This window comes from Ambystoma mexicanum, chromosome 5q (assembly GCF_040938575.1).
Source record: "Ambystoma mexicanum isolate Mex_15411 chromosome 5q, UKY_AmexF1_1, whole genome shotgun sequence".
Taxonomy (NCBI): domain Eukaryota; kingdom Metazoa; phylum Chordata; class Amphibia; order Caudata; family Ambystomatidae; genus Ambystoma; species Ambystoma mexicanum.
The window spans coordinates 417,862,895-417,889,258 of record NC_090933.1 but is presented as its reverse complement, the minus strand read 5'-3'; the positions used below and the strand labels follow the sequence as shown (position 1 = coordinate 417,889,258).

The following is a 26,364-nucleotide window of genomic DNA, read 5'->3' as shown; positions in this document are numbered from 1 at the left end:
AATTTGGTGTCCATTCTCTACAGATTCCTTAATGAACAGGACGAGAAAGTACACTGGAATTATACGAAAAAATGGGAAAAAAACAATGGGTACAACTATTGCAGAAGAGTGCTGGGGACACATATGGGGAGTCATTTCAAAACTAAAACGCTCCATTCAGATGAGGGAAATGTGGATCAAAGTCCTATTCTAATGCACCTACACTCCGGATAAGTTGCATGCTATGTATCCATCGGTATCAGAGGATTGCTGGAGGCGATGTAGTATAGTGGTGGACTGGAGGCTTATTTGGTGGGACTGCCTGGTGCGGCAACCATTTTGGGAAGAGTTAAGAAAGCAGATGCAGGGGATGTTTCAAGGGGTGGAGCGATTGGAAAAGAGGGTGTGGACGTGCAGTATGAGGGACCCGAAATCAAAGGTATATACTAAGTCCCAGAAGCAGCGCATTATGACCCTGATAACAGCAGCATGGTTGGCAATAGCTCAACGATGGAAACAGCAATGGACCCCCACGGGTCAGGACTCGCTTCAAAAGGTATGGGGAGTGGTGACAATGGAGTGGGTCACATTCAATCTACATGGAGATCATGAAGCATTTTGACAGGACTGGGGCATGGTTTTGTCATACTTACAAAGTGACTATAGGTAGCAATGGTGTCTCCACAAAATCAGAATATTTGACATTTTGTGAATCCTTGGTGAATAAGCAGTAACCAAAACTTGTGGACTCTCTCTGACAACAAGTGGAAGAGGAGGGGGGTGGGTGGAGGTATGTTATAGCTATGGCATTGAAACATGTATAAAAGTAATGTTATTTAATTGTATCTTTTCTGACAGGACGGTTCCACAGCTCTATTCAAAGCCGCGCATAAAGGCTACAGTGAGGTCATAGAAGAATTGCTTAAATTCTCTCCTAAGCTCGGCATTCTTAAGGTAAGACCCACGCTGCTATCATAAATGAACAAAACGTGCTGATTTGTGAATAAAGTGGCAATGTGAGCATTTTGAAGGGCACATTTACAATCCCATTGAACAGTATCAAATGGCAAGAATGTAAGGGCACAGACCATAACATGTGAAATATGTCCAGACAGTGAGGGGCTATCATCCGAAAATCAGGTCAGGAGGAAACCTTAAATCCCTCCACCATGCCCACCATGCCAAGCAGGAACAGTGTTCTACATGCAACACCCTCCCCGAACCCTGACATCCACAGGGGTGCATAAAGATAGAAAGGTATACAAGCTCCCTAGTGCAGACTTCTGTTTTCTGCATCTTTCTTAAGGCAGGTACTTTCAATTTGCACATTTTACAGAGCAGACTTTCAATTTGCACATTTTACAGAGCAGACTTCTGCTTCTTGCACCAAGTGCAGACCTCTGCCTCCGGCCCCCTCGTAAGGCCCGGCTTCACATTCCTTCGCTGTAACTAGAATACACCACTGCTTCCTGCACCATGCATATGGCAGGCCTCTGCTTCCTGCATTTTCCGCAAGGAGGACCTCCAGTGGCTGTACCTTCACTGGGACAGCCCTTTGCTTCCTGCACCTGCAATAAGACCCTCCTCTTCTTCCCACGCCTTCTTATGCATAGAGCTCAGCTTTTTGCACGCTCCCCATGGCAGACCTTTTTCCTGTATATTCGTTTGTGTAGACCTGTGTTTCCAGCATCCTGCTTAGGGCAGCCCTTTGCTTACTGCACCTTCCCTCAGGCCCACCTCTTCTTCTTCCCACACCTTCTTATGCACAGACCTCAGCTTCTTGCACCCTCCGCATGGCAGACCTTTGATTCCTGTATATTCCTGTGTGTAGACCTATGTATCCAACCCCCTGCTTAGGGCAGCTATTTGCTTCCTCCACCTTCCCTAGGGCCCACACTTCTTGCACCCTCCCCAAAGCAGACCTTTATTTCCTGAACTTTCCTTTGGGTAGACCTATGTTTCCAGCAGCCTGTTAGGCAGCCCTTTGCTTCCTACACCTTCCCTAGGGCCACTCTGGCCACTTGAGGCCAAGTGTTCCACTTGACACAGCCTTAGCCACTCTAGGATTCGCTAACGCCATCACAGACCCCACTCAGGCCCTAGCAGATCATTAGACTGGATCGCCCATCCAAATTGCCCCCTCACAGTCACAGGCAATACCCCCACCCCGTGGTCTGACCGCCACACTATCACCTTCAACATCCCCACCACCACTACAATACCCCACCCCCTAACCCATACCACCAGCCCTCACAAGAAGTGCCCGCCAACTGACCAAAGAAATACTCCTACCCTTCCTACAGGGACCTGCCTTTAGACCCCCCTTCTCCAACGACCCAGAAACCCTTGCCAAGAACTATAACACTGCCATCATGGCAGCAATCAACTCTATCGCCCCACTTAAACCATGCAAAACCAAACCCACTAGCCAGACCAATGCTTGGTTCACCCAAGACCTCCTCAAACTGCGCTCAGACAAACGAGCAGCACTAACTCAGTGGCAAACATCTTGTCATGATAAAGACAAACTTAGCTTCAAATCTCTCGCAAATGATTATAAGAAAGCCATCATCAAAGCCAAAGCCAAATCATTTGAAGATAGAATCTCCGAGGCCAAACCAAACACCAAGGAAATGTTCGCCATATTCAGGGAACTTGAGACCCCTACAATCCACCCCCCAAAAATTCACCAAAAAAAAAAGCATGGTGTGATGACATCCAAACGGCCATGCGCAATAAAATTAGCTCTCTCCAAGCCAACATTTTGAACACCAAACTAGCAGTCCCTACCCTGCTCTCTCCCCCCCTACCTGCCCCCTCTCCTCACCCACAGAGGCCCCCCCTACCTTCTCTTTCAAAACCATCCAGAAGAAAGACATGATCAACATCATGAAAAACATCAAACCCTCTAATTGCAAAGTTGACCCTTGCCCCGCCTCCATCATCAAAGACTGCGCAGACACCCTGGCTCCTTTCTTAACAGCCTTCGTCAACACTTCCTTCACCACAGGGAGAGTCCCATCATGCCTCAAGGAAGCATGGGTCCGACCTCTCTTAAAAAAACCTACACTTGACCCTACCTCCCCCAACAACTACCGTCCGATCACTACAGTCCCATTCCTCCTCAAGATTCTAGACAAAGCAGCCTACCTACAAGTCCAGCACTTCCTTGAAGAGCACAACCTCCTAGGACTGAGACAATCTGGCTTTCACCCTAGGCATGGGACAGAGACCGCCCTACTTGACCTCAAAAACCAAATGGATGAAGCAAGGGATCAAGGCAAACCTGTCCTGCTCCTCCTCCTCGATCTCTCTGCAGCTTTCAATCTTGTAGACCACAACATCCTCTGCCATCACCTCACCTCCACAGCCAACTTCTCCCAAGAAGCCACCACATGGATCACCTCCTTCCTCCAAGGCAGGACCATGCAGGTCTTCTCTGACAAAGCCACTGCGTCACCCACCATCATGCTATGTGGTGTGCCCCAAGGCTCTTGCCTCTCCCCTACCCTATATAACATCTTTACACGCCCCCTCCTCCTTATCTTGACGCCATGGGTATCTCTTACACCAACTATGCCAACGACACTCAAATCCTTCTCACATTAACAGGTGATTATGACACTGACTGCGCGACTCTCAAAAACATATATAACACAATCCAAATGTGGATGGCTATCAACGGCCTCTGCCTTAACTCCGACAAAACCAAGCTCCTACTCGTAGGATCCCCTGACACCCTCAAGAATCTTGACACCCAGTTTAGCCACTTTACCATTGACCCAATCAGAATCCCAGTACTGGACACAGTAAAAACGCTAGGCGTCTATCTAGACTCCAACTTATCTATGACCAGACAAGTAAACGCAATCACCTCCTCTGCTGCTTACCATGCAAAACTTCTCAACTCAGTCAGGCCTTTTCTGCCAAAAGACACATGCACCAACATAGCCAGAGCCATCACTGGTTCCCGGCTAGACTACTGTAATGGTCTATTCCTAGGGACCTCCAACAAAAACCTTGAGAAGCTGCAAGTAATTCAGAATAACACCCTGCGTGCTACACAAGGCATTGCCAAGAGGGAGCACATCACCGCTGCCAGAAAAGCATCCCATTGGCTCCCCATAAAGGAAAGGATTATATTCAAGGCGCTAAGCATCACCCACAAATGTGTCCACCTCTCTGCCCCAGCGTACCTATCCCAGAGAATCCACCCGGTCTCCTCCACAAGACCCACTAGGACACCCTATGCCAATATGCTCTCTGTACCAAGGGTAAAAAGAGCTAGAGCAGGTGGCGCCAGCTTCCCTTACCTTGCTGCCTTACGTTGGAACACCCTTCCGACCTCCCTGCGAGCTGAACCCTCACTGACTGCCTTCCGCAAAGCCATGGAAACTACCTTGTTCACCTAACCAACCCCTTCTGTTCAAGCTCCCATGAATACCATGTATGATGTATTATGTTGTATGATACTCCCTACCGCTTGACACAGGATCCTGCCTTACTGTAACCCAAGGCACAACCTGTACCCATTGTAACTAAGTCTCTGTACAAGTAACAGTGCCACAATGCCCCTGGGCTGCCTGCGCGCTATACAAATGTAATAAATAAATAAATAGGGCCCACCTCTTCCTCCCGCACATTTCTATACATAGACCTGAACTTCTTACACCCTTCCCATAGCAAACCTTTGATTCCTGTATATTCCTTTGTGTAGACCTATGCATCCATCAGCTTGCTTAGGGCAACCCTTTGCTTCCTGCACCTTTCCTAGGGCCCACCTCTTCTTCCCATACCTTCTTATGCATAGACCTCAGCTTCTCGCACCCTCCCCATGGCAGACCTTTGTTTCCTGTATATACCTTTGTGTAGACCTATGTATCCAGCAGCCTGCTTAGGGCAGCCCTTTGCTTCTTGCACCTGCCCTAGGGCCCACCTCTTCTTTCCACACTGTATGCATAGACCTCAGCTTCTCGCACCCTCCCCATGGCAAACCTTTGATTCCTGTATATTCCTTTGTGTAGACCTATGCATCCAGCAGCCTGCTTAGGAAAGTACTTTGCTTCCTGCACCTTCCCTAGGGCCCGCGCTTCTTGCACCTTGCCTATGGCAGACCTTTGATTCCTGTAGATTCCTTTGTGTAAATCTATGTATCCAGCAGCCTACTTAGGGCAGCCCTTTGCTTCCTGCACCTTCCCTAGGGCCCACCTCTTCTTCCCACACGTTCTTATGCATAGACCTCAGCTTCTCGCACCCTCCCCATGGCAAACCTTTGATTCCTGTATATTCCTTTGTGTAGACCTATGCATCCAGCAGCCGGCTTAGGAAAGTACTTTGCTTCCTGCACCTTCCCTAGGGCCCGCGCTTCTTGCACCTTGCCTATGGCAGACCTTTGATTCCTGTAGATTCCTTTGTGTAAATCTATGTATCCAGCAGCCTACTTAGGGCAGCCCTTTGCTTCCTGCACCTTCCCTAGGGCCCACCTCTTCTTCCCACACGTTCTTATGCATAGACCTCAGCTTCTTGCACACTCCCCATGGCAGACCTTTATTTCCTGAACATTCCTTTGTGCAGACCTATGTTTCCAGCAGCCTGTTAGGCAGCCCTTTCCTTCCTACACCTTCCCTAGGGCCCAGCTCTTCCTCCTCACATTTCTATATATAGACCAGAACTTCTTGCACCCTTCCCATGGCAGTCCTTTGATTCCTGTATATTCCTTTGTGCAGACCTATGTATCCAGCAGCTTGCTTAGGGCAGCCCTTTGCTTCTTACACCTGCCCCAGGGCCCACCTCTTCTTCCCTCACCTTCTTATGCATAGACCTCAGCTTCTTGAACCCTCCCCATGGCAGACCTTTGATTCCTGTATATACCTTTGTGTAGATCTGTTTCCAATTTCCTGCTTAGGGCAGCCCTTTGCTTCCTGCACCTTCCCTAGGGCCCACCTCATCTTCCCACACCTTCTTATGCATAGACCTCAGCTTCTTGCACCCTCCCCATGGCAGACCTTTGTTTCTGGTATATTCCTTTGTGTAGACCTATGTTTCCAACTTCCTGCTTAGGGCAGCCCTTTGCTTCCTTTATCCTCCCATGGGAAGGCCTCTTCTTTCTGACCCCCAGCAGGAGAGGCTTGTTCTTACTGCTAGCTTGTAAGGTAAGGCCACTGCATCCTACCCCTTGCACAGACCAGGTCTCTGCTTCGTCGCTAGACCAGACGCCCGCTTCCTGCAGCCTTCTCATGGCAGGCCTCTACTACCTGCACCTTCCATAGGAAGCAACTGCTTCCGATATCTTCCAGAATGCAAGTGTGTTATTTAAACTGAAATTGGCTTTAGGACAACATGCACCAGCACCTGCTGGACGTTCGCAATGCCCTCCGCTTTGCCACCCCCATAGGTGCCCTGCTCGCATTGTGCCCTCAGGTGCAGACATGCACACTCTGCGCAGATTCGTACTCCTAGGGGAAGTGCTAGAAAGGTGCAGTGGGGCACAGGGGTGCACCAGCTCCCGCCTTTCAAGGAAATGCTCAATAAAGGTAAGTCAGGACTGAGGTGTGTAAGCGGGGGTATGTGAGAGTCCCAGTCCTGGGGTACAGAGGCAAAACGCTTCCAGTGAGGGGGGGCAGGCACTGAGGCCCCTTGATAGATCTGGCATGGATTCCGGTCCTCGCGAACCAGGGATCTCTCATGTAATTGGTTTTTACAGAATGTTCTGGGGTCTCTGCCCTTGATTGCTCTGTCATGGTGTTTGGGAACATTGGACGAGCAATTTGTGAGGTCACTGTCCTGACGTTGGGCTTTTATCCAAGTAGAACAGACACAGGGCATGTTAACCAAAGTTGCAGATTTCCCACAACTTCCAGCACGATTTACCATTCTGGTAGGTCTTCCACTACAACAGTGTTGGTATTACTGGGTAGGTAGAGCCCATGTATGTCCCGGGAGGATAGCTCAGCAGCAACGTGCGCGCCTTGGAAGCAAGACGACCTGAAGCAACACAGGTCCGATCCCTGGGTCCTCCGCTGGGTGTTTAAGCGCGTTATAAATACGTAACTAAGACCAAAAAAAAACAATTACGCAATTAAAGAAAAACAACAACAACAAAAAAAAACAATTCCTGTAACAGCAGATGCCCGCGGCCTGTATAAGTAAAATAAAATGTACTTACTGCACCCATACCAATAAATATAAAATGCAATAAACAACTGCAAACGCCTTTGCCAATGCTTGTTTGTGCCAGCATTTGTTTGCTTGTAGCCTGACTCTGCCACACTAGCGATGCACCTCCATTTCCCTGCAGAATTGTTACTGCGTTTGGAAAATGGACGTTTCACTGCACTTTACAGCTTTATTTGTATGGGGGTAAAGAGTTAGGGGGTAGAGAAATAGGCAGCATATTTGTGGGAGACTAAAGAGAAGTGGTATAAAGGGGAGTAGAAACACTGCAGTAAAACGTCCACCGCGGGGAAATGTCATAGTTCCACACTAGCAGCAGAACTACAGGCCCGCCAGTAGTGGTGTAAACGGTATACAGTTCTTTTGCCGTGGGGATTTTTCGTCGTGGGACTTTTCATCGCCGTTTTTTTATCGAAAAAAAAACGTTTTTTTTTGGGGGGGGGGTTAAAAATTAAATAAATATTTGTGGGTGAAAGGGAATAATAAAAAAGGGGGAGTTTGGGGGGAATTTTTTTCGATAAAAAAACGGCGATGAAAAGTCCCGCGACCAAAAATCCCGCGGCAAAATGACGTAGAACCGTGTAAACATGATCAAGGTTGCCATCTTATGGTTATGTATTTGACATCATTTTCCTTTGCAACGGAATGTATAATGCTGGCCTCTATTGATGTTTGTTGTTTTGCTTGCTCCCACTACCAGAACGGCACTTCCCCGCTCCACGCTGCAGTTCTGAGCGGCGACACCAGAGCAGTGGCTCTTCTCTTGGAAGCAGGGGCGGACCCAACCCTCAGAAACAAGGTAATGCCCCCTACTCTGTTGCGTAATTGGCAAGTTGGAGATCTGATAGCTGTGGACATTTAAATTACTAAATTATGACATGGGGTTATAGGGCCCGATTCACAAAGATTTGCACTGCAGCACGTCGAGGATGGCCAAGCGTCTCATATTTGCTGCTACTACCGTGTTCTTTATTATGAAAGGAGGCTAGCTCAGTGGCAACTTGCGGGTCTTGACTGAGCAACACTGGTTCGAATCCTGGATTTGCGCTTAAAATCAACCTCGGTATTAAGAACGTTCTAAATACCTGCACTTGCACGATCTGGATGTGCAAGGCCTAGTAGGACCGTTCCTCCCTCCCCCTTGCCTTGTTGTGCTTTGAGACACACGTGTATAGGCGCATTAGAAATGAACAATAAAATACAAATAAATACATTCACATACCTTAAACTGGAGTTAATCACGGGATTCCTGCAGCGCCTTTGCGATGCTTGTATGCAAATCACAAGGATCTGCTCAAGGGCATCTCAGAGAGGCTCCAAGCAGCTTGTGGTGAACTCTAGTTTTAGACTTTGTGACTCGGGTATTAGGTCGCAGGGGCAAACCTTTTGAAATCAGGCCCATAGTATTTTAAGTGCAAATTATAGTATGTAAAGTCCATATATAGTAAGACAAAATTTAAACCAGAAGAATAAAAAGGAAAAATATCTAAATGGTAAATTAAGTATTTAATTGTTTAATTGGATAGAAAAATGTATGTTTAATTTTGCTGCCTTACCGCCACAAATCGGCAAAATTGGCAGAATTACCACCTGCAATAATTCTGCCGAAAACCCGATGGAGCACATACATGTGAACTAACACCACCATACCACCACTTGTAATCCGGCTGTAATTCCACCGGACCAAGTGGCGGTAACAGTAATTCCATTTGGTGGTATTCTGGCAGATTTACCACTGGAATACCGCCAAACTTGTAATGTGGCCCGATGTTCTTAACTCAACAGAGACAATTCTGCTACAAACGGCTGAACTTTGGCGTATCCTCAGCCACAGAAATCTTCCAGATAGCTTGTGACAAAATGACTACTGCTCTGCAGGAGTACAGGGATGGTCAGCCTCAAACTACTACACAATCAGCAGTGCTCTATTCTCTCCAGGAGGGGTGTTGGCTGGCACAGATGCAATACAAACAACAAAAGTATGATGGTACCAAAATAAAAGAATATTCAACTAAGTTTCTATAGAAAATAGGATCTAATAGGATTACATCTTAATTTTAATAAGATTAAATTAAAGGGATGGTCTAGTAAAAAATTTTATTTCAAAAATAGATAGGCCACATAAAAAAAAATTCTAGCATCCTCCTTTTTAAAACTTCCTATGTAAAATTTTGAGCTATTCAAGCTCAAAATTCGAAAAAGCAAGCACAGGGGCGCAGCCATTTTGTGAAATGGAGGCCCTTCTGTGCTGGCTTTTGCTTTTGCGGCACTAATGAAGGAAAAGCCATCCAGCAGTAGTAAACAAAGTCTACCGCTGGGTGGCTTTCCCTTCATTAGTGCCGGGACTCGGAGCACGCGGACCGGAGACCAGAGCAGGAAAGCTGCAGCTGAATCTCGGTAAGTGCTATTTATTTTTTTTACAAAAAATAAGCACTAGCTGCGTTTTTTTTTCTAAGTTTTCCGGGCTGGAGGAGACCGGAAAACTTAGAAATAAAACCGCAGCTTTAAAAATGTTGTATTTATGTTTGCGGTCGCTTTTGAAGCGACCGCAAACATAAATACAACGTTATTGTGTTGGAAAACGCTGCGGTTTTAAAACCGCATCGTTTTCCAACACAACCGCGTTGTGTCTGCCTGAATCTGCTTTTCCATTTGGGGCTCTCGGGCTCTCGGGCTCCCTACAGGAGCCCGAGAGCCCGAAATGGGAAATCAGCTGCAGGTAGAAACACTGCGCGGCATGTAAACATAACCGCGTGTGTTTCTGCCTGCTGTGGCTTTCACTTTGGGTCTCCGGTGCTCACCGGAGACCCAAAGTGATAGCCACAGCAGGCAGAAACACACACGGTTGTGTTGGAAAACGCTGCGGTTTTAAAACTGCAGCGTTTTCCAAAACAATAACGTTGTATTTATGTTTGCGTCGCTTCAAAAGCGACCGCAAACATAAATACGTTTTTAAAGCTGCGGTTTTATTTCTAAGTTTTCCGGGCTCCTCCAGCCCGGAAAACTTAGAAAAAAAAACGCAGCTAGTGCTTATTTTTTGTAAAAAAAGTAAATAGCACTTACCGAGATTCAGCTGCAGCTTTCCTGCTCTGGTCTCCGGTCCGCGTTCTCTGAGTCCCGGCACTAATGAAGGGAAAGCCACCCAGCGGTAGACTTTGTTTACTACAGCTAGCTGGCTTTTCCTTCATTAGTGCCGCAAAAGCAAAAGCCAGCACAGGAGGGCCTCCATTTCACAAAATGGCTGCACCCCTGTGCTTGCTTTTTCGAATTTTGAGCTTGAATAGCTCAAAATTTTACATAGGAAGTTTTAAAACGGAGGATGCTAGTATTTTTTTTATGGGGCCTATCTATTTTTGAAATAAAAATTTTTACTAGACCATCCCTTTAACAGTTACCTAACAGTTCCACCTCCATTGTACTTTATCATACAAAAACCTTTATCAACAGCACACCCTGTATCTTTCGTTATTACTTGATTCTGTGGTAAATGGACCTTAATAGCACATTTAGACGGCTTAACCAACTACATGCATTTCTGATTTATTGCAACTGTATTTCATGTCTGTTGATCAAACTCGAATGTATGCTTACTACTGATTTATATTCCATCAATGTGAATTTATTCAATTTTCGATCAAGAATTATGCCAATATTTGTGCACATTGTATGCCTATATTTTGCTAATTGTGCCATCCCTAAGCATATACGCACTCGTAATGGCAACTCTAAGAACGATTCCTTACATGTATTGCCATATTTCACAGACACTTTGTTATTAAACCAAAAGGAACCAAAAATAAGCCAGCTGCCTGGTTTGCCCAATGCAGATTACTCCCTCTTCTACAGTTTTCTCACTGATTATTGATAGTAGGACCTTTAGTTACTTATATTTTTCTTATGTGTTGATTTGTTAAGTGTTATGATATGATATGGCATTCAAAACGCGCCTGTACACAAGTGTGTCAAGGCGCGAAGCAGCAAGGGAGTGGGAACAAAGGGAAGACAGAGACAGCGATCCTACTAGGCCAAGTGTCATTCAGATAGCGCAAGTGCAGGGGAAGGGGGAAGAGGAAAAGTGCAGAGGGGTGGGGACAGTGCAGTAGATGGGATAATAGAATAAATAAAACAATATGAGAGGTAGGGCCAGCTGGTGGCAATGCAAGGGTAAGTGCAGACATCAGGTGTCAAATGCTGGTGGAGGGCTGTAGGGATACAGAAAACAGTCCCCAATACTTTGAGTTTATGCTTTCCACGCATGCTATCATGATTACCATGGACTACTCTCTATCACATGCTGCTTTATCTAGATCCCAAACCTGAGAAATCAATGATGTCCTGAATCTTAGGTATCCTCTCCAGAAACGCACATCTAGCACTTTACCCTTCGTGACACACTCTATTGGGCCATATATACTCTATATTATCCCCACTTGATATATAATCTATACTACACAACACCTCCAGCACACACATGGGGGCGATTCAACTAGCTTTCTGGGGCTCAAGAACCAAACAGAACTTCCTACCTCACCATCTCTTTAGTCTTATATATATATATTGATCCCCAAAGTATGTCTTACCTAATGCACAGTATAGAGAACGTGATGGCATTGCACTGAAGTCCATCATGCCCCTATTACCCCTCCCCCACTCACCTCATGTTCCGCCCATGCATACATTTGTACTTATCCAATCTTTGGCACTAACCCGTCTGTCAACTGGCTTAGCAATCCCAGTTCTCTCCCATTTGGGGTGGGTGGATTTTCTAACAAACCAGCCTACTGAAAGCTTCCACAATGCTAGGGCCCATTTGAGCACATCTCAAGCCCATCACACACCCATCACCAACATCATTTAGTACCTTGCTTTGGCTAGTCAAGATTCTGACATCATGATAAAACTGAGCGGCACATAGCTGACTCCTCTTCTCATGAATACCAATAACTATCATCAGTTATGACACACGCATCCCTAAAACTACATCCATATGCTTGAAAAAAGAGCTTAGCTGAATTGTGGGTATGTGAACAGTTTCACCACTTCCTCATAAGGAAAAGCTTCATGCTGGTGACTAACCACCAAGCTCTCCTATCCTAGCTCGGAAATCCCAAAAGGTATCTGGTCTTTCCATCGAATACCTTTCCATCGAATACCTTTCCATCGAAAATTATTAATTGAATTGCCTTTCCATCGAAAAGCATATTAGTTGAATAATTTTCGATGGTTAATTTCGATGGATAGGGTTAGGGTTAGGGGTTGGGGCTAGAGTTAGATTTAGGGGTTAGATTAAGGGTTAGATTAAGGTTAGGGTTAGGGTTAAGGTTAGGGTTGGGGCTAGGGTTAGGGTTAGGGTTGGGGCTAGGATTAGATTTTGGGTTCGATTAAGGGTTAGATTAAGGGTTAGATTAGGGTAAGGATTGGGATTAGGGTTGGGGCTAGGGTTAGGTTAGATTAAGGGTTAGATTGAGGGTTAGATTAGGGTTAGGGTTAGGGTTAAAGGGCGTGGGCATGGGGTTTGGGGGCGCTGGGGGGAACCCCCCAATATACAAAAAAACAATAAAACATTACAAGGAGCTGGCCATTCAGCACTGGACAGCTCCATGTAACGTTTCAACGTAGAAAATAAAAGCATCAAAATGCTATCTTTTACATTTAACAGAACATATCCATTCGATGGAAAAGTTTCAATGGATATGTACTTTAATGTAAAACATAGAATTTCGATGCATTTATTTTCGATGCATATTTTTTGATGCATTGTCTTTTTGATGCATCTTTTTCGATGCAATGACCATAAACCATCCCAAAACAAAGAAGCTGCCTTGCAATAAATGTGGGGGATGAGGCTGCAAGTACATAGCTATCAAATCATCCACAGACCTGGCAAAGACCGCAACCCGTCTGATTGCATCGCACACAACGCCCTACCAAAACACACTAGTGCCATTGCCAAAGAAGGGGGTGGCTACCACAACTACATAGGTACCAATGCACTACCCCGACTCTCTTGGAAAAAACAATAATCACAGCCACTTTTAATGACCCCACACTCCAAATGGCCATAGCACTTACAAAAGACAAGAAATTTAAAGAATTGAAAATGCAAACATCATGTCACCCCAACCAGTGGTGATCATAAAAGAGCTGTCACTTTTTGTGGCCATACACACAAAACTAGTAGTAGCCAACAACTCGTGACTACTGAGAGACAGGAAACTTTATGAATATTCTTCACATGTGTTCTATGCCGAATGACAATTTTGCAGATTTTATTTTGATGATTTTCCACTTTTTTTCCACAAAAAATGGGGATCGGGGGCCTGCAGTCCCCCTTCGACCCTCCTCCCCCTTTCCATAAACCTTACCCAAACTTACCATTTTATATGTTTGCGTTAAAAAAAGTGGCAAAACATTTTTGCCTCAATTGTCATTCGGCAGAAGTGGGTAATACCCAAAATGTCTCGGGCGCGGTGGGTGTGCACAGCATCTTTTTACGTTCTCTTTTGTTAAGTGTTGGGGTGCAAACCCACTGGAAAGGTGCCTCTGTGAAATGCACTGCAAGTACAAACAAAAACAGGACCTTGGCTACAGATCCAGCGGTGTGGGCTGCGCTCCCAAAAACCACTAGGTGGTATGTAATAATATTTCAAGTTGTTTTAAATAAAAGCAGGTTTGTTAATTATTCTCCTTATTTCAGTCTTCTTTCATCCGTAATTAGTTTTAGAGGATGATGTCATCAATAATCTGCAGATGAATGCTAACAATGTATATGCATGGATATTTGACTTGATATGAATGGCATATCATGGATGCTGTAATGTATTTTGCAACCAAATTAATGCTAATTTGGGATTTGGCAATGTGCCGGATGCAATACAATATGATGCAATACAATAATGTTGGGTAATGGATTATTAATTCCACCGGATGGACCTAATGAATAGATAAGCACTGGCCCTGAAAAAGGACGTGACCGTCCGAAACGCATAGGCCCCAGCATTGATATGCATCGGCAGATTATTGATGACATTATCCTCTAAAACTAATTATGAATAAAAGAAGATTGAAATAAGGAGAATAATTAACAAACCTGCTTTTATTTAAAACAACTTGAAATCTTATTACATACCACCTAGTGGTTTTTGGGAGCGCAGCCCAGACCGCTGGCTTTGTAGCCAAGGTCCTGTTTTTGTTAATCCCCAAAATGTGTCATCCCTGACAGCCAAGGGGAAACTATCATCCACATAGCACATAAAGCACATCGTGGAATTGTCAATAGGAAACAACGCCTCTCCAGTCAAGTTAAGGTCCCGTACAAGGGGTGATCAGGTATTCTGAAGCATGCCAGTTTACGTCAAGGGCCAGCCTTCTACACCCCCTGCAAATTACTGATATTCCACAGCACGTGTTGCAAAATGTTGTCATTGACTTCTATGGCCCGACGCAAGATGGACTGTACATATTGGTTGCCATCAATGAATATGTCACACTGCTGAGACCGTGGAAGTTATGGGCAAGATGGAGGCGCTATTAGGTCCCAACAGTCTGTCTGTGAGCGGTCCAGTCTTTTTGTTGCTGCTGCATCTAAGGAAGCCACGCCCCCTGCGAGTCGCGTTGCAACTCGCTATGCTGACTTTCGATTTTGTGCCTACTACCGTTCCTGACATACCGAGCTCCTCTTTTGTTTTCTCGGTTAATCCCCGCGGCCCTTCGCCTTCTCGTTAGGCGACGGCCGTTCTCTCTTGCCTTTCCTTTCCTTTCCCCTTATCTGGTCCTCGGTTCCAGCCTAGCTTCCCCGTCGGCGAGGTTCCGGTTTTCCGGTTCCCTGTTGCTCGGGGTCTTTTCCGTCTTCCTTTGGACTTGCCATCCCTCTCTTTCACCCCCTCTTTCTTTCGCGCACTCTCGCATTCACTCGCTCTCTCATTCATACTCTCTTGCATTCACTCTCTCTCTCATTCGCGCACTCCTGCATTCACTCGCTCTCTCATTCATACTCTCTGGCATTCACTCGCTCTCTCATTCATACTCTCTCGCATTCACTCTCTCTTACTCTCACGGACTCACTACTGCTCTCTATTGCTCACAAGTTTTCTCTCTCTCTCTCTCTCTCCCCATACCTTTACCTGTCTACCGAAACAACTTACCTCCGTCTGCAGTCTTCTGTGCCTATGTTTGATCCTTCGGAAGCATAGAAGTTCTCCTTTGTGGCTCCACACTCCATCGCCTCTCCCAGGGCTCCTTCATCCATGCCAAGGAATCACAGTCCGGTAGCTGTCATCCATTGGAGTATCAACTGGACATTGGCCTCAAGACTTTTAAAGCCTCCGGGTCCGCAATTCCTCCAATCTATCCTCGCCTGCAGCCTCACAGGGTTTTTTCTGCCTTACTGGCTTTTTCCCTGTTTTGGGAGGGGCGGACTCCCCAGGGTTCACCTGACGGTATGTTCCAATAACGGTCAAGGTGGCCTCCGGAGGAGACCGTCCCTATCTCTTCGAACGCAAGAAGGGGAAGGAACATCTTAAGAAGGATACTGAAGAGGAGAGAACCCCGAAAGACCGGAGGAGAAGACAGAAAGTCGCCAGTCACAGTGAAGACCAAGGTGAGGAGACTCCTGGGGAAGGAACTGTGGGAAGTGGCTGTGACAGAATATTCCAGGTTCCCAATAACATGAATCATCTCTAGCGCACACACTCGAAGACTGTGGCCAAAATCCTTTTTGAAATATTCAGTGAATGAGGATTTCAAGAAGTAGTCAAATCCTCCAAAGAACCGCCGATTACCCGTCAAGATTTCAAAAGCTTAGCTGTATATCTAGGATTCAACCATTGTAAGATCTCCCCTCTCTAGAAACAAGCTAATGGAATGGCTGAACAGTTCATGGCCAGAATCAAGAAGACAGCACAGAGAGCTGAGATAGAAGGCATATCCCTGCAACAAGCTCTATGAAGGATGCCGAGACAATACCAAACAACTCCAAATGCAACCGCAGGAATGATCCCAATAGACCTGATGATGGCATGACTTCCCAGAGGCCCTATTCCAAGAGATGGCAGGGACACTGAAATCAGAGCAAAAACCAGGACAAAACAGAATGGCAAAGCAGCCTCTTATATAATGAGAAGAGCACAGGCCAAAGAATTTGAGATAGGTGAAGAAGTCATAGTTTAGCAATGTCAAGCAATGAAGACAGATTCCAGATGCATAGCTGAGCCTTTCCGGCTTACACCATAGAAAGTGACCATGGTGACCCCCCACTCAGCCCGAAGATAAATTACAAGAGCTGCCTCACACTTCGATATTTCCGGAGATCAGACTCTGAGAAGTCAAACATGATGCAATAAACGCCAACACAAAAACCCAGCCAACATGAATATGAAGGAGACATTGAGACACGCTCAGAAGAATCATCAACAGCACGAACAAAAGAAAAGAGTCAAGTGGAATCTCAAGGTGCTTACCCAAAGAGGACAATTAGAAGACCAAGAAGATTGGTGAACAAAATGTAGGCAGTGGGGGAGATGTTGTGTCCGCGCTCGGCTGCCGCAGCGGAGCTGAGAAGAGCTACGCTGTTCTTAAAGAACGTGGCAGGAGAAGGAAGGAGAGGGGCCTACAAGGGATTTTGGAATTCGGACGAGGAGAGGAAAGTGGGAAGTTGCACTGCATGAGACAGAGGAAACCGAACCAAAAAAAGAAGTTATTTCGTAGAGTAATGATGTTCGTGTGTTTAAGAGAGAAACTGCTGCTCTGCTCTTCGGGGCACAACAGGTACTAGCCTTGAATGTCACACCACCTGTGAGGAAAGAACCATTTTCTATATGTTGTTAATGCTAATGTTAAAGGACATTTGTACCACGCACTTTCACCACTGGAGTGGTCCCCTGGTGCTCTGGTGGATCTGAAAATGAAAGGGGGTAGGGTGTGTTAGTAGGACCAAGTGGGAAAGTGCAAGAGAGCTGTGATGTGCTGTTGGCAGCTTCAGTTAGGTTAACATAGTTCGCTGAGTTTAGGTGTGCTTTTCGGTTGGTAGCCATTGTGTTCTGTTGTGCAAGGCTATGTGTGATTTGTTTTGTTGTTACGGTGTAGTGAAGTGTGTGCGGTTTGGTGTGCTTTAGAGGTGTGGTTGTGTTTGGTTAGAGTTTGAGAGGTGTATTCAGAGAGGTGAGATTTCTTAGTGGGTTTGGTAAGTGGCATTGCTATCTCAATATGACGCATGCTAATCTCCCCGGATCTGGTGCCTGCCAATCTCCAAAATTCTATCTAGATGTGGCAAGTGAATATCTTCCCATTTCTGTCCAAATGTGACGCAAGGTATCATTCACAGTTCTGTCTAAATGTGACTCAAGCCAATACCCACAGTTCTGTCTAGATGTGACGCAAGCCAATATCTACAATTCTGTCTAAATGTGACACAAGGTATTATTTGCAGTTCTGTCTAGATGTGAAACAAGGTATTGTCCACATTTCTGTACAGAAGTGATACAAGCCAACATCCACAGTTCTGTCTAGATGCGAAGCAAACCATTATTCACATTTCTGTCTAGATGTGACGCAAGCCAACATTCACAGTTCTTTCTAGATGTGATGCAAACCAATATTCACAGTTCTGCACAGATGTGACGTGGGTCAATGCTCACAATTCTTCTGGAGTGGCTAGCACAGCTAGAGTACAGTTCATCTAGCTGTGAGATATCGCCAACCGCCAGTCCTCCTAGATGTGAGAGATGGCTAGGCGACACAGTTGACAACTCAGTGGATATATATGGGGTTAACAGTTGCTAAATAGAGATCAGTACATGCAGGCTACAAGCTCTTGGGTGGTGGGGAAGATAAGACAAGAGAGAGGTGGGCCAGTTTAGTGGGGCGCAGTGATTGCTGAGCACCCTGTCTGCACCACACCTACTTTGTCTGTCGCTGCTGGTTGACGGCTGCCTGCTCCCTGCTTCCCCTGCTGACACCTGCAGACACGGTCTGGCGCTGCTTCTTTGGGAGCTGCCCTTTGCCTCAGGGCCCTTAGCTGCAAGGCCTGCCTAGGCAGATGGGCTGCCCTGAGTGGCTATACTGATATGGATCCAGGCAACAAATGGAGACACAGGGTGAGGGCTGGGGCGGGAAAGCACTACAAACTAGGAAGCGAGTTAGGGGAATGTGGGAGAGTGGCGAGCAGCACTGGAAACAAAAAGGACAAACTGGGCATGGAAAGGATTAACGAAGAGTGTTGGGGTCACAGGGGAGAGGGGTTAGACACTCACCTGCAGCTCTGAAGCTAAAGAAGAGTGCAGGGGAGGAAGCATGTTGTTGCCACTCGCAGTAGCGAGCCCGCCAACCAATGGGGACATAGAGGGGGGCGGGCTCGGGTGGGAAAGCACTACAAACTAGGAAGCGGGTTGGGGAGGGTGTGAGAGCGGCGAGCAGCACTGGGAACAAAAAGGACAAACTAGGCACAGAAAGGATTAACGAGGCGCATCGGTGGCACATTTTCTATATGTTGTCTAAAAACCTGAATGCAAGCTTTGTTCTAGGACGTCCTGGGTTTATGACAGCTTCTCTTCGAGGATTATCCAATAGTCAGTCCTTTACCAAACACAGATGTCATGCCCCAAGTGTTTATCCTAGCTGTATTTGCAAATGAAGACTCTGAAATCGGTATCAATAGTGTTTGTCTGTACACAAACATTTTATTATTAATGGCATATGAAAAGACTATGGAATTGGGCAGTCGGGGGCCAGGCATTGTTTTTATCTGAGTACATTCCAACATCAAACTAATTTGACAAACGTAGGACATGAAGCACATGGGAGTGCCGTGATTTGCCCATGATCACACAATTGCAGAACATGAACTGGGGTATACCGGTTTCAGTAAATGTGTTACTGACCCCATTACTGACCCCATCTCTTTCATACTCCAATTGTGTTGCCCCGAGACCAGATGCAACATGTGTGATTTTGTTAAAAGTTTATGAACAGCCTGGCTGGTTTTCTCTGAGTGTTCTGCATCTGACTCGTCTCCAACACAACACCCCCAGAAGTTAACATTGTTGTTGCCCCCTTGACTATATATAGCATGAGGAGTTCAACGCAAAGTCATGCTTAGTGGTGTGCAAGCTGTCACCATGTATGGTGCCTTCCAAAGGCAAAGATTAAGCAGGCAATGCTTCAGGCGGTAGCGAGAGGCGATTCTGGTGGGAACAGGAACTGGAAACAGCACAAAACTAACAGCATAAATGATGTACAATATATGGGCATAATCAGGTGTTAAGGAACCCATCCGTGGTTGATTAAACAGTGTGTGTAACAGGGGAGATTAGGGGATTCAGAGGGAGGGTGCTATGCTGGCTGAGGTTGGGGTTAAGTTTTGAATGCAAGGACAGCAGTCTTCGCTTCATGAGCTCTTAGCAGGCAGGTAATGCCATCCATAAAAATGCACTCATTGGGCACTCAAGGGGCATTCACTGTTCAGATGATGAGCAGGGGGCAGTATTGGGCATCTCCACTGTACCTCTCCTAGACTGGTCTAACTGGATAACTATGTCCTTTAGGGCAGGGCATGGGGAGAGCCTGGTGGTTTCTGCAGGTCGCTGCATTGGCAAACATCCAGTTGGGGCACTGGAAAATGGCCTGAGTGTGGGGGGAATCGACGGTGGATGTTCACCAGATTAGCATTGAACGTTGCTTCAAACTAAAGATGGGGTTAGAGGAGAAGTCATCTACTGCCAAATTACAAAGTGTGGAACCAGGAAAGCTGGGACCAAATCAAGGCTCCCCCACTGCAACAGATGTTTTCCTGGACAAGCCCCTTTACCTCAATGTGCTGCAACAATTGTGAGCAGCGATAGCTGGTTTTCAGTGTACACTATACCAACTCATGGATTACATATGGCCGTGTAACGAGTACACAGCAAACGCTGCATTTTCTCCTAGCTCCCTGATGCCAACTTCTCTTGTGAACCATAGTTCTCTTACAGACAAATTAAACAAATGATGGACTATTACAATGTTTGATGGACAGGCGAGCTTCGCTGGAGCATGAGACAAACATATGTCACTTGATGAGAGTGGCGGGATCGTGACATTGAGTAATTGCTCTGCCAAGTTATTTTTACTTAAAAATATTGTGGGAGATCTAGAGTGTAAATCAGGGGGACTGTGTGATCCCGGGTAAATCATGTAATGCAATTTGATCCGTGGGCTTGTGCCACTCCACAGTGGGCTCAGTGTTACACCATGAGCCACTACGCCGGACTTGCCCCTCTCGCCCAGGGCCGAACTGTGTCAGTCCTCCCCTGAACTCACGCCAGTACAACGGCGAGATCCTCGCCTTTTCTGCATTCCAGCCTCTCTCACGGGCCCCGAGACGCATGCATGTCATCCACGCATGCACACTTGTACCAAACAAAACCGGGGAACATACAATACACGGGGAGAGTGTAGGAATCTGTTTTTATGCGGAGGGGCACTACCGAGAGAGATGAGAGCTCTCTGCCTTTTCACCAAGATGCATCTGCTGGAAATGGAAACAATGTGGTGAGGGATCCCTCAAGATCCAGGTGGGGGCGGAGTTTGGGGGGGAGGAGGCAGGGTTGGGGGGCGGAGTTGGCAGTTGACATCCAATCAAAGGAAATGTCCAAAATAATAGTTTAATTCAGCACTATTTCTTTATATATGAATTCCACTTTAAACCACTTCTATGGCACTGGTGATGAGTCACTTCAGTGTGCGGATAATAGTTTAGACCAGTTTTGCTGAGTAAATATTATTTAAAATAAACATCCCATTTTATTAAAAAAAATACTCTCCATCGGGTACCATTCAAACAGGGTGATTTCTGTTCACCAGGAGCAATGTTTTATTTACTTGAACCGCATCCGTACAGCTCTTGCAGCTCCTCTGAAAGCAGTCGGGTGGCTGCATTATGTGTCATTGTTTCAAGGTTAATAGGGCTATTTATTTATTCATTCAATGTTTGTGTATACCTGCATATTTCATTATTTATGCAAGTTTTGTCAGATACAAGTATCCAACAAACCTTGCATAGAAAAAAAATTATCCGGGTCCATGGATCCGACAAACATTACATAAATAAATAAATGAACCGGGTCGTGGCTGAGGACTGTAACTTCCACTGGTGACCCCTCACATGGGGTCACCCAAGGAAGTTACAGTTTGCTTGTCCTGCAGCTCTGACCAGAATCAAAGCCCTGTAGGGAGGCGGAGCAGCTCAGCAGCTCATTGCCGCCATGAGCGCTCTGCCGTCACAGGTGTTTTTCATTTTTTTTCAATTTTTTTTCTCCATGTAACCCAGCGCAGCGCATGGGTTTGGGGTTTGTGGTGGCTGACTTTGGCTGGATCCCGAGATCCGGCTACACATCTGGTGCCGGATCCCAGATCCGGCAAGAGCCGGCCCAATGACCAGCACTGCATCCAGGCATTAAAAGTACCAATTGGCCCTCCCCCCTCATTTTATTTAAGATGTTATGGAGTTTCAACGTATTCCGGCCTCATAGCTTCGGAATCCTCAACCCTAATAAAGGTCCTCTTTCTACTGCCATTGGTCACTTTGATTCTGCGCACTAGGAGGATGGGGCACACGTACAGATTGTCCTTAAGCGCGCGCATGTCAATTCCATTCATCACTGTTTGATTTTAATATGTGACTACTTGTTTTTTTCAGGCACATGAACTGCCAGCGCAACTGACTAAAAATGAGCGCATTCTCAAACTCCTGCAAAGAAAAGCAACTGGCACAAAAGGCTAAGAAGACCCCTCCCCCTCCACCCAGCAAAGAAAAAGGATGCCAGGCCCTGTTCCCAAGCTGCACTTCTGGCATGCGGCTGTTGTGTTGCACTGTTGTATATTGTTCATGCGGCCAAGCGGAACATATATATCTTGTTAATGGAGATGCCAAAGTGTACCAGATTGGGTGCTGTCATTGGACACAGAAGATGTTGTGCCTACATATATATGTGTATGACATCACAGGTTGTCCACCTGCACATCAGTTGAACGGATGTCGTCAGAGACACCTTTTTGACATATGCAAGCCCCCTTTTCAGGGTATCCTATGCAACTATGCTGTCAGTCGTGTGTTGGTAATACAGGAACACTTCCCTCTTTGTGCTGCAGACCATTTGTTTTACAACACAACCTTAACAACATGATAACCTGGGCACTGCCGCAACTGTGGTCAAACTAGTGTTCTTCTAGCCACAGCTGTGTACTGGCCCCATGCCATGTCTGATACCTTCAACCAGCCCTGGCATTTCGCCTGACAGCACGTTGCATTCTGGGACGTGTAGGCACACTTTTCCCCATTAGTAGTATGGGCCTGCCAATCAGAGTAGGCTCAAAGTGACCCCCATCTCCTGGGACAATAGAGCAGCTGCGTGCAGCAAGCCGCAGTCTGTTTTATTTATTTATTTATTGTGTCATTTGTAAAGCGCACCTAACCCCGAGGCATCTGTTGCTGTCTTAACTTACTCCAATGTCTGTTTCATATAATGCAAGCTTCACAACTGTATGCTACCAAATATTAGACTAGTGAACAATGATTGTACCACTGTTTCTATGCAGACGATCTAAAGATACACGAAGACAGGTGGGGACTCGTTTTCCTGGTGGGCAAATACCGCATAGAGAGAAAACACCTCCCTACCCCGTTTTACTTATTTTGCTGTATTTGTGAGGTGAGCTCATGTAAAATGACCCTGTAGCTGTATACTTTCAAATAAATGTGACTGACAATGAAGCCGGGGCTGAAATTGAGGGGAACCTGTGTATGCTTCCTTAAATTGAGGTCATACGTCTCCCGTAGAGTCGTGCGCACCTAAATAAAGACTTGAACTGCCTGAACTTCAAACATATGCCTTCAAATGCTTCCTGAGTGCTTCTGATTGTGTGCCACCTTGTTTTAAGAATTCACATTTCTTGGTAGCAATAGCTTTTCTTGGACAAACAAAACGAGAACTGGTGTTGGCAAAGCTTGTGGTGTTGGGGTTTTGTAGGAGCATTGAGGGATGAAAGAGGAAGTGGCACCGACGGAAATAGGGGTGTTCAGGTGTGGGGGAATGTGAAGCTTGCTCTAATGTAATGGACTGTTGCTGCAGAGATGTGTGTGTAACCTGCATGTTACAGGCACCGTTCCCAATTGAACAGGCCTGGGAGCTGGATACCGGTTTACAGGTATGTGTACTGTGTAGACCAGCCAATTCCATTGCCATTGTGATGGCTGAGTGGGTAGTGCCAGTGCTGCAGAGCTCTATATCTTCAGAGGTTTTTGTTGTGCACCCATCGTACATTTGATGTTGTGCTGAAGCTAAATGGAAACCAATTCATTTACCCTGAAAGGACATACAACCCTTGCACATTCACTCACGGCACCACCTTGCATGATTGACCGGGATGAGGATTGAAAGGGCCACATTGGAAGCCAGTGGCACCCACTACCACTTTACTTCCAGCCTGGGTACTTGTGATGGAGGTGTAGACAAGGATACAGGATGTTTTGAGCACCTGGAACCATGGGTTGCCGCGCCTTTAGTCTTAAGTTTTAGGTGCACTGGCAGCCAGTTGGTAGAAACTTAAAATGGCCCGTGCTCGTGGTGCCTGTTGTGTGTGTCATGGAGAACTGGTTTTAGTTTCTACTTGTATGGCATGCAACATGCACGACTCTAATAATGCATCCTATCTATTATCATATACCCATACAATATTGGTAGCCTTGAAAAAGACCTGTAAGGTCGAAACACGTGTCGGCACCACTTGTTTTCCTTTTATTTGAAGAATTCAATTGAATAAAATCAAAAAGAAACAATGAACTTTGTGGACCCTAATTCTCCACACACCTGAGCAAAGGAAGATCCTATATATACAAAGTCAGCACGCGCGCCGAACAAGTAGAAACTAAAACCAGTTCTACTTGTGATGGAGGGCCTTGCATGAAAAGTGTGTGATGCGGTACGATTCAAAAACACTATCATAGCTCGGCAAGTTTTGGCAACTTCGGCAGAGTTGTATGCGCACATACATTTCTGTTTAGGGCCCATCATACCTTCGATGTCAAGTTCCAAATACCACTTGGGAAACCTTTGTGTTAGCAAACCTGACCTCCGAAAACTCATATTTGAGCAGCTGTTTCAGCAGAAACGGAGTTAAAAAAAATCTTATGACCAAATAGAGGAGAACCCAACTGAAATCTGCAGAAAAGAAATCTCATGTACATCATTCTGCTGCTGCTAACACATCATGGCATGCATTCGTATGTCAACATATACTAGCTCGAAATATCTAATCGCTCTGTGTACCAGATCAGTCCATCCATCTGTGATTGCTTTAGGAGTGAGTCTACAAATGAAATTCAGAAACCTAACAACAGCAATCTGTAGCGATACTTTCTTTCCATGCAACATTTCCCACCCCAGCCTATCTAGATCTACATATTCTGAATTGATCACACATGTTTTAAAGTAATCGATTCATTCCTTTCCCAATGAGATACATATAGTTATGATGTTTCGATTTTAGGTATATGCACGCAGTCCAGATGATAAACAATGACAAATGAATACATTTCCTCCATAGCAATCCATCGCAACCCCAAATATCAGCAAATTATCCTCCATCCAGTTGCGGACATAGGTTGTTATTTCGCAAACAAGTAACTTATAAAAATGCCAGAAAATAAATACTCAGCCTTTGTGTGTAATTTGCAATATGCATGCTGAGAATGTGGAGTCCCACGAGGGTCAGCAGAGTCTCCAGGGTTCTTCATCGTGCACATGTGGTCACTAGAGACAATCGCGAGCGTGCCCAAGACCGCCTTACAACTATTTGTAGATGATGCACAGTTCTTGACACTGTTAAATAATAAAAGCAACAAACACAACACCTCGGGGTATCTCCGATAACTCCAGGCCAGGAGGGCCCATAGCTGTCTCTGCCTCGAGGGAAGCAAACCCACAATGTTGACCTCTGGCATGCTGAGGGCTAAGGGCCTGCCGCCTTCGATGGCTATTCCCCCAAACATTGGTTAGGTCAGTCAGGCAACAGGGGGACATCTTCACTCAGACATGTTCTTCAGACCTCAAATTAGCAATGGCAATATTGGCACCCAGAACGGCTACACATGCTTGTGCATTTTTCCCGTACTAAGAATTCATGCATTGCCTGCGTTAGCAGTGGTTCGGGCACCTGTCCAGTTCAGGTTGTATTACTGTAAGGATATATTTACTAGGCTCCTAAGAACATTCTCAGACACCCAAAGTTCTGACTATTGCCCTAAGTGTCTCCCGGTGGAAGTAAGAGAGCTGTCCCCTCTCCTCTGAAAAGGCCTACTGGAGAACCTTGGAGTGCAATGAGAAAGCTCCGAAAACACTTCCATTTCTGGAAAGCATCCTGCTGGCCGCAGACCTTCTAAGGCAACATCTGAGGCATTTGCCAGGCTCACCTGTTGAAATCTCACCTGCATCACGAATACAAAAGCATGGTGTTGTGATTAACTTTGCATGCATCTGGTGCAAGTGACGAGATTCTTAAGGTAGAATGCAGGGCTTAGAATGTTTATCTATGAGTGTGTTCCAGGTTTCGCAATTGCAAGGATGTAAGCCCTCAGAGAGGATGCCGGTGGGTGTCCTATGTTCCCTTTTACTTACCTGACTCTAAGAACTGTATTTGATGTACCTGAACTTAAGTAAATAAGTTAACAGTTCACTGGAGTGTCAGAGTCATTTATGGCCGGACCCTGAATCCAACACATGGGGCCTCATTACGAGTCGGGCGGTATAGGGTTAACGGCACCGGTAAAGGTGCCGGTGCCGTCAACCCCGTACCGCCCGATTCCGAGTTCCCCTCGCGGGACCCGCTCTGCACGTCTGGTCTCACCAGACGTGCAGAGCGGGTCCCGCGAGGGGAAGAGGGAGCAAACAACGGGCCATCTCGTAATGGCCCGTTGTTTGCTCCCTCTCCCATTCCCATTCAGCCCTATGGGGGCTGAAATGGGAATGGGGAAGGACCGTGTCCTCGGAGGAAGGAATTACCGGGCCTTCTGACCTCAGAACGGCCCGGTAAGTCCTCATTCCGAGGACCCGGACGCGATTTCGGCGGCAGCCATGCCGCCAACAGCGGCATGGCTACCGCCAAACTCGTAATGAGGCCCATGGTCTCTTGCTCTGATCACTGGACGATGGCCATGGCTGGAAACCTTCTTCAGGCAGCTCC

General features: G+C 46.2%; 1 protein-coding gene across 2 annotated transcripts in view; it reads left to right on the top strand.

Moving 5' to 3' along the window:
• The window catches only part of ANKRD29 (ankyrin repeat domain 29), a 574,113-nt gene extending 551,105 nt beyond the window's left edge, over nucleotides 1-23,008 (top strand). For both annotated transcript variants that reach the window (XM_069620907.1, XM_069620908.1), the window contains 3 exons: nucleotides 838-933; nucleotides 7,853-7,951; nucleotides 21,824-23,008. In XM_069620907.1, the coding sequence (XP_069477008.1) occupies nucleotides 838-933; nucleotides 7,853-7,951; nucleotides 21,824-21,907 (279 nt within the window). In that variant the 3' untranslated portion in view covers nucleotides 21,908-23,008. The remainder of the gene's footprint in view (nucleotides 1-837; nucleotides 934-7,852; nucleotides 7,952-21,823) is intronic.
• Nucleotides 23,009-26,364: the final 3,356 nt, after the last annotated feature.